The 9736-nt window shown below is 38.9% G+C and overlaps 1 protein-coding gene across 1 annotated transcript; it reads left to right on the top strand.

Moving 5' to 3' along the window:
• The first annotated feature begins 5673 nt into the window (after positions 1–5673).
• slitrk2 (SLIT and NTRK-like family, member 2) lies at positions 5674–9345 on the top strand. The gene has a single exon (XM_088925142.1). It carries the CDS (start codon positions 6238–6240, stop codon positions 8785–8787), a length of 2550 nt encoding a protein of 849 aa, XP_088781268.1. The 5' UTR covers positions 5674–6237; the 3' UTR covers positions 8788–9345.
• Positions 9346–9736: the final 391 nt, after the last annotated feature.

A 9736-nucleotide genomic window follows, 5' to 3' on the forward strand; every position in this document is an offset into this window, starting at 1 on the left:
CGCTTGATTGCAGTTGTTGCTGCTAAGGGTGGCCCAACCAGTTATTAGGTTTAGGGGGCAATCACTTTTTCACACAGGGCCATGTAGGTTTGGATTTTTTTTTTCCCTTAATAATAAAAACCTTCATTTAAAAACTGCATTTTGTGTTTACTTGTGTTTTCTTTGTCTAATATTTCAATTTGTTTGATGATCTGAAACATTTCAGTGTGACAAACATGCAAAAAAATAAGAAATCAGGAAGGGGGCAAACACTTTTTCACACCACTGTATATTTTTTTTATAATTTTGTTAATATTTTATCATTGCTATCATTGTTATATCACTTCACTGTATTTTTGTTGGAGACTTTGGACTTTGACTTACTGTATATGAAACAATTTTAGATGTAAGTTAATGTTTCCTAGTGGCCAGTTTTCAGTTGGAAGTGATTTTCCTTCCCAGATCCTACTGTACATCAAATATATATCCCTTTTTTAGAAAAGCTCGTACATTGCATCAAGGTTATGATAACTTCTGCCATAATAATTTGGTAAGCCTCGGACATCCACAGCTAATGGCATTGTTTGGTTATCTTAGATTGAGCATAGCCTACTGTATCCCCTTTCTGATGTAAAGCATGTCTTTGTTTGTTTGAGAGGTCCACAAATTCAGTGAAGAATCATGCCTCAGACAATATCTTGTTTCTGCCGAGTTAGATGCAGATTTTTCTACTTTTTACCATTTGTTTTATTTTGAAACAATTTATCAATAGATATTACTTCAGATAAAATCATTCAGTGACAGTTTCAATCCAAACCATTGCTTTAACAATTTTTGTACCGCTTTCAGTGTGTCTGGTGTGTAAAGGGAAGGGTGTTCTGATAGATATTGAGTATACAACAAAGAGAAGAAATCATTAAACATTGCATTAGAAAAGCCAAGAGCAAAATGCAGTTTTGTGTGTTTTATAAAAATGTAAAAACTCACTGTGGACTGTATTCCAGCACCTCATTGCAGTGAATTCTCTTGCTAAAGGACAAAGAACCTAAGGGAATATTTAAACAGTTTCTCACTTTGTTCTAGTAGTATAGCAGTATGGTTATGGAACTGTGCAAAGAGATAAAGGAGTCTTATCTCATTCAATAGGTACTATTAAATATTGTGCTCACCTTAGATAGCATACAGAAGACACATACACTAGGGGATGGCATGTTAAACTATAAAGCACAAAGACTTATAAAACCTGTTAGTTTTTTTCCCTCATTCTGGTATGTAATTAAAAGCTAACACCCTGCCAGTGACCTTTTGGGTTATCGACTCTGTTCATATGTGCATGAACATTCATTCAAGAGATTACTTGTTACCAAATAGAGTGAAGGAAATGCATCACTCATAGTAAACTTTGTAGGGTGTATTACAAGACACTTGCAAGCAATATTGATTCATATTCCTCTGCACAGACCACAGTAAAACCCCTACTTCCAGCAGCCAGGGGACAGCTGTAGAGAAAACAATATCCACTGGAAGTCACACTGCAATATCTGATCACTGGTGACATCATGGAAGCATCTTCATAAGATCAATAAAATGCAGCCCACCAGCTTGTGTTCTCATGTGTACAAAACATAATTCAATGTGCAATGCTGTGCTGCAGTAAGTACAGTATTATACAATTCGGTAACATTTGTGATATCACTCATGGTGCTCTGTCATACAGTATATTATGGTTGTTGTTATTATTTTTGTGGTTGTATATCAGTGCTAAAATAACATTAAGTAAGCTTACAAAACATGATTTAGACATTGTTTACTGTCTGAAAGCTATTTTCCAAAAAACGAAAGAGTTACACAAAATTCCTAAATGCCACTCTTGATCTCAATGCATTTTTATAATTCAGGGTATGACCAGTAAAAACATTAATTTAAAGAGATCGTCTTATCCTGGAGTAGCGATTAAAGATTATTTTAGTCTGGTGTGTAGTCCAGGATGGAATCATTTTTAACATCACTAAAAACTTCACCAACAACCTAAATTCTATCTTGAGAGAAGGTAGAAATATGATTGACCCAGAAGACTTTTCTTATTCATGATCTCTCATTTTTTTTTCTAGAGCAAAGCATGATGATGTAGAAGTCATACTGATATGGCTATTAATAATTTGTATATGTCATGTAAATTTTTAAAGTAGTCACAGTCCTCATGGACTATTTTTCCTTAATGCTACTACTGTGGGGAATATATTTTCTCTGAATAATATCTGATTGTTTAAGTTTAATGTGCACATTTCACCACTTGGATCACCGTGAGTGCTTGTAAATTGAATCCTTGTAAAAGCTGCATAAAGATCCTTGATTGTAAAACGTGAAATTAGGAAGCAGGATCTTCCAAGCTCAGTATGTTGTTTTTCTTTGTTGGCATGACTGATGTCAAAAGGAATGCACAGGTTATTTTTTTATGCTCCAAGTGGTGAGGCAGTAAATCAGTGGATTTATTCCACACTGACAATCCAGATATTCTTATTAATGCAAAGGTAAAGGCCTGTACTGTATTACCATGATGCAATACCCTGCAATTACTGTTGATGTTATTAGTTTTATAATTAAAGAGCTCTGCACTATTACATAGAGCACCTCAAGCATGACAGAATTATCCATTTTCCCAATGAAAATCCAATCTGTGTCAAAACAGGGAAAACAAAAGTATGCTTTGAAACAAAATATAGGAGCACAATAGCATGCTTAATATTGTTTGCAAAAAACAATGATTTGGGAAAACATTTGTTATCATTTATTTTAAAAATTGTGCTGTTCCAGTTCGAAAACACTGTTCCACATTTAGACAGATGGATCCCACACAGACTGCTGGGTGTTTTAATTGCCTGTAAACCCCTGGTTCCTGTATGACAAATTATTATTCTGTAATAATAATTATAGAACCTTTGACTACCATCACTTTATACTGTAGTTTACAAAGGTGCTCATGTCACCGAAGGCCTTATTGTTACTGCTAATGGTAGAGCTAATAAATGAGCAGACAGTCCCTGGAGCCTCTGGGGTGAAGGGGGGAGACAATCACAGTCACACCATGGGGAGCAGTTCATGCTTCATGAGAACAGTCCAGCTTTGGACATAGCGGGGTCCTAATCTCTTTTCTGCTGTGCATCAGCCAGGCCTCCAAAGGCCTCTACAGCCTGCCTGTAAGTGTGGCTGGAACCCGGGGCTCCACAACAACTCCGAGGGCTGCAGGAGGCAGGAAGAAGCTGCACAAGGACTGGGTGGACTGGGACACTTTGTCCTATGCGCCCAGGTATCATGGGGACATTTCAAGCTCCTGAGAGCATTCGGTAATGTCGAGATTCGTGGACTAGGAGAAAAGAGACCCTGGTTTTCAGGTCAGGATGCAAGTCTGTATCGGAGCTGAATAAAAAATCGTCTGGAAGCTACATGTTGATTTGCTTCTCCACGAGTAAAGGCCGCAAAGGTCCATGGTCTTGTTGGGTTTTGGAAGAGCCCTGCAGACATCCTGGCACGATGACACGATGGCAATCCACTGGAGCAGGGGGTGTGGTGTTACCCCCTTTATCAAAACTCTCGCATGTGCAAGGTTTCTGAGACAATCCCCAACTAGCCAGCTACTGTACAGTAGGTGGAAAAAGAGGGTTCCTTACCTTCGAACACTGATCTGTCCGCAAGTGTCTGTTATGCTCTTCATGATGTTATTGTCTTGATTAAGGGAGATATGTGTTTATAGTACTGAACAAAACAATATCTCACGTTTGCTATGCCTGCTGTTACCGGGCTCGGTTTTCTGTTATTATTTGATCTTCAATAAGTCTGCACATACTGCACTTAGATCGAATGGCTGCAGGCATTATTCATCCTAGAAATCGCCACCAACACCCTAGTTTCGCTGGTGGTGGAAAAGGGTTTGTTTCGACCTTTCACGTGTCCCGGCGCTTGACCAGCTTTCCTGCAGAAACGGCAGAGCAGACTGGCTGAACAGCTCCTTTAGAGTTACTTGAAGGAGACAAAAATGTTCTTTAGAGTGACCTGCTACTAGATTATAATAAAACACAGATGCCTCAGTTTTAATTTATGTTGTTTTGTTTTTGGTTCATGTAGCAAAACATGAACTAGTCTCGTCGCTTCCTTTCTTAGCTCTCACGTTTCTGTACAGCTGACTGAATGCTCCCTGCCTGCAATCTCTGCTTATTTAACACCCAAGAGGCGCACAGTAAGTGAGCGTAGAGAGTCGAGCCGGAGAGGAAATTCCATAACTGCTGAATCCAAAATTGTGCAGCCTTCTCTTCATTCTCCTCCTCCTTGCATCTGCTAGAAATGTTAAAATTCTAATGATTTAGAAAAACTAAATCGTGCTCATAACTAACTGGATTTAAAATGGTTATGGGGAGGTATCATTCTGAACGGCGCCGACGTACAATAGTTTATTACTTTCGTATAGTCTTCACTCGGGTCAGTTCGTGGATAGATGCTCTATATCGGTAGAAATATTATTTAGAAGAATAGAATGATAATACAAATCGTATTATTAACAAGTCTCATCGTGTCATTTTATGTATGATTCGTATGGGTTCCAGTTCTTATGAAACCGAATCTTACGATCAGCTTCACGAGATAGTCTAACATCCCTGTGCTGTATTTCCTCAAGATCTATAATTGTAAAGTAATACTTTAAACACATTAGAATCTCCGATAATATCTATATACTGTCCATCTGAATGCAACTTGAGAACTGCCTAAAAAAATATGTAAATGCAAAATGAGGCATAGCAGTCGTTGCACAGTTTGTTTCGCTGCCCTTTAAAAACGATTCGGCAGTTAGACAAAAATTTGTTAACATTGTTCTGAAACAAACATTAATATTTTAGGACTGGAAGAGACGTACACTACGTAAACCGATGAGCAGTAGTGACGAGGATTACGTTTACTTTTCTAAGTGTTATTTAGTTAAGAGTGTTTACGTAGCGATTTGTATTTAAATGCTTCGAGTATTTTCATAAATATTGGTACTGGTGGTACGTATAGAGATTTCTTGAAAAAGGGTCCAGGTGATAGAGATTAAAAGGTCCTTCCACCTCCTAGTGTTCAGTTCAGGATTGTTCAGTAAAAGCCATCACCCAACTTCTGGATTCTACGTCTCCTGAACGGTAGAAGTCGGTGCATTTACATCTCCAATGTTTCAATTATTGAACAGAAATAATTTATCTAATGGATTCCACATTGCCGAATTTTCATATTACATTATGTGCATCCCAAGCACTGAGTTTTTAAATCGGGCAAGTGCGATTTACCAGGATCTGAATGGCCACTAATGTAACTGAGAAAATTCTGTTCATCTCTAACAAAGCGATTGTTTATCTGCAAAAGACGATACTCCCCGTTTTTGTTCTTTATTGACCAATTTAGATGGACAAAATGACTTCTCGCGTTTCTTAAAATGGCACTGATTATGCTTAAAAAGAGAAGTCTTGTCATTTTTACAAATCGAAGACAATGTAGTTTGGATTTAGGGCGCAAAGGCACTAGTGAGAAAATGACAGTTAAAAACGCGATTCAATTCTTACAGATAAATTCTGTTCTCCCCAGCAAAACAGAATCTGCTCATCAGTTCGTGTGACGTAGGGTTCCCAAGCCCGGACTGAAGGAGGATGCAAACTAACCCAAACTAAGCACACACAGCACAGTCACTGTGGGAGTGAATAAGCCCGCACAAGAGAATTCTAGCTTGCGTTAAACCCGCTGTTTCTGAGCTCCAATGTTACTTTCCAGTTTGATTGTCTTTCACCTCGTACTCCATGCGACTTGATCATACAAATACCTTGGAGTGCTTATAGTTTCTATTTGACGCAAGATGAAAAACTCCGGGATCAAGAAAATGAAGCAATATCTGGGCTCTCCGTTCAGTGAGTATCTCCCTGTTACTACTAGTGATTTCAACGGAGATGCTTAAACCTGCTGCATGAATTTTCTTCCTTTTCCATGGGGATAGATTTGCCGAGGTATTCCCAGACTCAAAAACACAATGTTTCTAGTGAACTAGCACACAGAATGTGCTCTGATTGCCTTCATACATCACTTGCCTTTTGGACTGGAAAGACGGTCGTTGGAGAGCCCTGCGCTTTTGCGAGCTTTGTTCAGATTTTGTTTTAAATTGTGCGTTGTTTTATATCTATACAAAATTCCCATTTTAAAGGGTCTAACAGCGTTGATGCTAGAGCTTTCGGCAACACTGTAAAAATGCTGAACAGCGTTTTGTTGCTAAGCGTTTTAGCGGTGACCAGTTTCTCTTCGAAGACAGAAAGCCGTAAAACTTCCAAAGACCTTTGTAAGAATCGCTGCTTGTGCGAGGAGAAGGAGAGCGTTCTGAATATTAATTGTGAAAACAAAGGATTAACAGCGGTCAACCAGTTCCAGCCGCCGCAAAATAGAATATGTCAACTCTTTCTGAATGGAAACTTCCTATCCAGGCTTAATCCAAACGAGTTTCTGAATTACGGCAATGTAACCACTCTTCATCTGGGGAACAACGGGTTACAGGAGATTAAAACAGGGGCTTTCATAGGGCTGAAAATTTTAAAACGACTGTATCTTAACAATAATAATCTGGAGATTATTAAGGAAGATACCTTTATTGGTTTAGAAAGTTTGGAATATTTGCAAGCAGATTATAACTACATCAGTGCTATAGAGGCAGGGGCATTTAGTAAACTGAATAAATTGAAAGTCCTGATTCTAAATGACAACCTTTTGCCATCCCTGCCCGGCAATGTCTTTCGCTTTGTTTTATTAACTCATTTGGACCTAAGGGGAAACAGGCTGAAAATGCTTCCTTTTGCCGGAGTGCTGGAGCACATTGGTGGCATAATGGAAATTCAGCTGGAAGAAAACCCGTGGAATTGTACGTGTGACTTGCTTCCACTAAAAGCCTGGCTGGATACCATCTCTGTCTTCGTGGGCGATATTGTTTGCGAGACCCCTTTTAGACTCCATGGGAAAGACATCACTCAGTTGACGAAACAAGACCTCTGCCCCCGGAAAAGTGACTCGAACCAACGGGCAATGCAGCCGCCTTCAGATTCGCAATACCAGGGTCCGACTCCCACCATAAACCCAGGAGTCACAAAAGCACCAAAGGCCTCCCGAGCCCCTAAAATAAGAAACCGTCCTACAACTCGGGTAACAATTTCCAGTAAAGACAAGCAGATATTTGGACCGATAATGGTTTATCAAACGAGGTCACCCGTGCCAATTATTTGTCCAAAAGTCTGCATCTGCACCTCGCAGAACCCAGAGAATGGATTGAACGTAAACTGTCAAGAGAGAAAATTATACAATATATCAGATCTGCACCCAAAACCTTCCTATCCAAAGAAGCTTCACCTCACAGGTAATCATTTACAGACAGTGTACAGAACAGATCTCACTGAATACAGTTCTTTGGAGCTGCTACACTTGGGGAATAACAGGATAGCCACAATTCAGGACGAGGCCTTTGAAAACCTAACTAATTTACGTAGGTTGTATCTTAATGGTAATTACATCGAAAGCCTGTCTCCTTCTCTGTTTGCCGGTCTGCAAAACCTGCAATATTTATACTTAGAGTACAACGTCATAAAAGATATTTTGCCGCAGACCTTTAACGCCCTACAAAACCTTCAGCTTTTGTTTCTTAACAACAATCTGTTAAAGTCTTTGCCCGATAACGTTTTCGGAGGCACCATGCTCACAAGGCTTAACCTTAGAAACAACCACTTCTCCTATCTGCCTGTGAGAGGTGTGCTGGACCAGCTTTCTCCGTTTATTCAGATTGATCTTCAGGAGAACCCATGGGATTGTACTTGTGACATTGTAGCACTGAAACACTGGATGGAACAGTCGAGCACTAGCGTAGTAGTGAACGAAATCACTTGCGATTCCCCTTCTAAACATGCGGGAAAGCTACTGAGATCCCTGCAAAATGATGCAATTTGCCCAGAAAACAATGAGATTAAGGAGACTATGGGGGTGACAGCTATTACGGAGACGGATGCCCCTTATTCTGCTAGTACCCCTACTCAGCCCTTACCAGAGATTCACACCGAGGTACCTTTGTCCGTTCTCATTTTGGGCTTGCTAGTCGTGTTCATTTTGTCAGTCTGCTTCGGTGCGGGTTTGTTCGTTTTCGTTCTAAAAAGACGCAAAGGGGTGGAGAGCGTCCCCACAAGTGCCAACAACTTGGACTTAAACTCGTTCCAAGTCCAGTATGGCTCCTACAACACAGAAACCAGCACAGACAAGACTGAAAGCCATGTGTATAACTATATCCCCCCTCCCGTTGGCCAGATGTGTCAAAACCCCATATACATGCAGAAGGAGGAGGACCAAGTAGCTTACTACAGGAACCTCAAAGAACTGAGCTACAACAGCCTGGACCCTAAAAAGGACGAACATTCCCGCAGTCCAGCATATACAATAAGCACGGTTGAATTCATTGAAAAACAACGCTGCGGAAACAGGGACCCGGAGCTATTGTACCAGAATATAACCGAAAGAGTGAAGGAGCTTCCGACCGCTGGGGTGATAAATTATAATTTTTGCACCTTACCCAAAAGGCCATTTGCGCACCCCTACGAACCGTCGAGGCGTCATAACCAGGACAGGTTCACTAAAACTGTTCTGTACGGAACTCCCAGAAAATATTATGCCGAACAATCAAATAATGAGCATCCTTTGCTTCTCGGAAAACTAAAGACAGAACCGGACTACCTCGAAGTTCTGGAAAAACAAACTGCAATCAGCCAGCTGTAAAATCTGTATACATTTACTCAGTATTTCAATACATATATCTATACAGTATATTGCCAACAAACTGTAAGGACAACACGTAAACAACGCGACATTACTTTTTCTTTTCTTCCCCTGCTGTACAAATGAGATTTTTTTAAAAATATATGCAGTACAAGGTGTTTATTTAACTTTTGTCTAAGTTTTAAATTATTACATACTTGAAAAGTTCTCACGGTAGCAAGAATTGTCGCAAATATGTGTGTAATACAGTTTTCTGTTTTCTTTTTCTCTAAAATGGATCTTGGACTTTTGCTTTCAAATTCCAAACAAAACTGAATGATTTTACAATATCGTGCTGTATATAATATCAGGTATTGTGTGCGCAACACCTTTACCGGTTACATCCGCTTGGCGCCCTATTTTTTTTCCAAGAAGTGCCTTTGCACTTAAAATATTTTAACGTTGCTTTCCGCTGTAAGATGAAGTTTTATATATATATATATTACGTATTGTATTTTAAGAATATCGATATGTAAAATAGAATTATATGTCAATTACATTAAATGAAATTGAAAAGTATTCCTCATGTGAAGAAAGACATTTTTGTGCATAAACGTGCCTTTTCAGACGTTAAATGGAAAACAATATACAAATATGATTTTACGGGTTTGCAGTAAGGTTGATCACCACTCATAAGCTTCAAGTGACATTGAATTAAGAAATGAACTAAATTTTAAACGTGCTTCTAGTCTGATGTGTTAATATATAATTTTGTTTTCAATAAACTCTTATATTAATTTAATAACCATATTTGAATTGACATTACATAATTCTAGTATTACTTGTAAATTTGTCAGAAATGTAAACCATTCTTGTGTTCCTATTTTTATATTAGTTATTGCAAATCATAATGACATTTCTATATATTTGTAATTTTTCTCACACTTTAAAAATGGGTGTTCATACATAC

Source organism: Atractosteus spatula, chromosome 9, assembly GCF_055471065.1.
Source record: "Atractosteus spatula isolate fAtrSpa1 chromosome 9, fAtrSpa1.hap1, whole genome shotgun sequence".
Lineage (NCBI taxonomy): Eukaryota > Metazoa > Chordata > Actinopteri > Semionotiformes > Lepisosteidae > Atractosteus > Atractosteus spatula.

Bases quoted from the DNA above. Each gene is read 5' to 3' on its own strand.
- slitrk2 (XM_088925142.1), top strand. From the start codon at position 6,238: ATGCTGAACAGCGTTTTGTTGCTAAGCGTTTTAGCGGTGACCAGTTTC.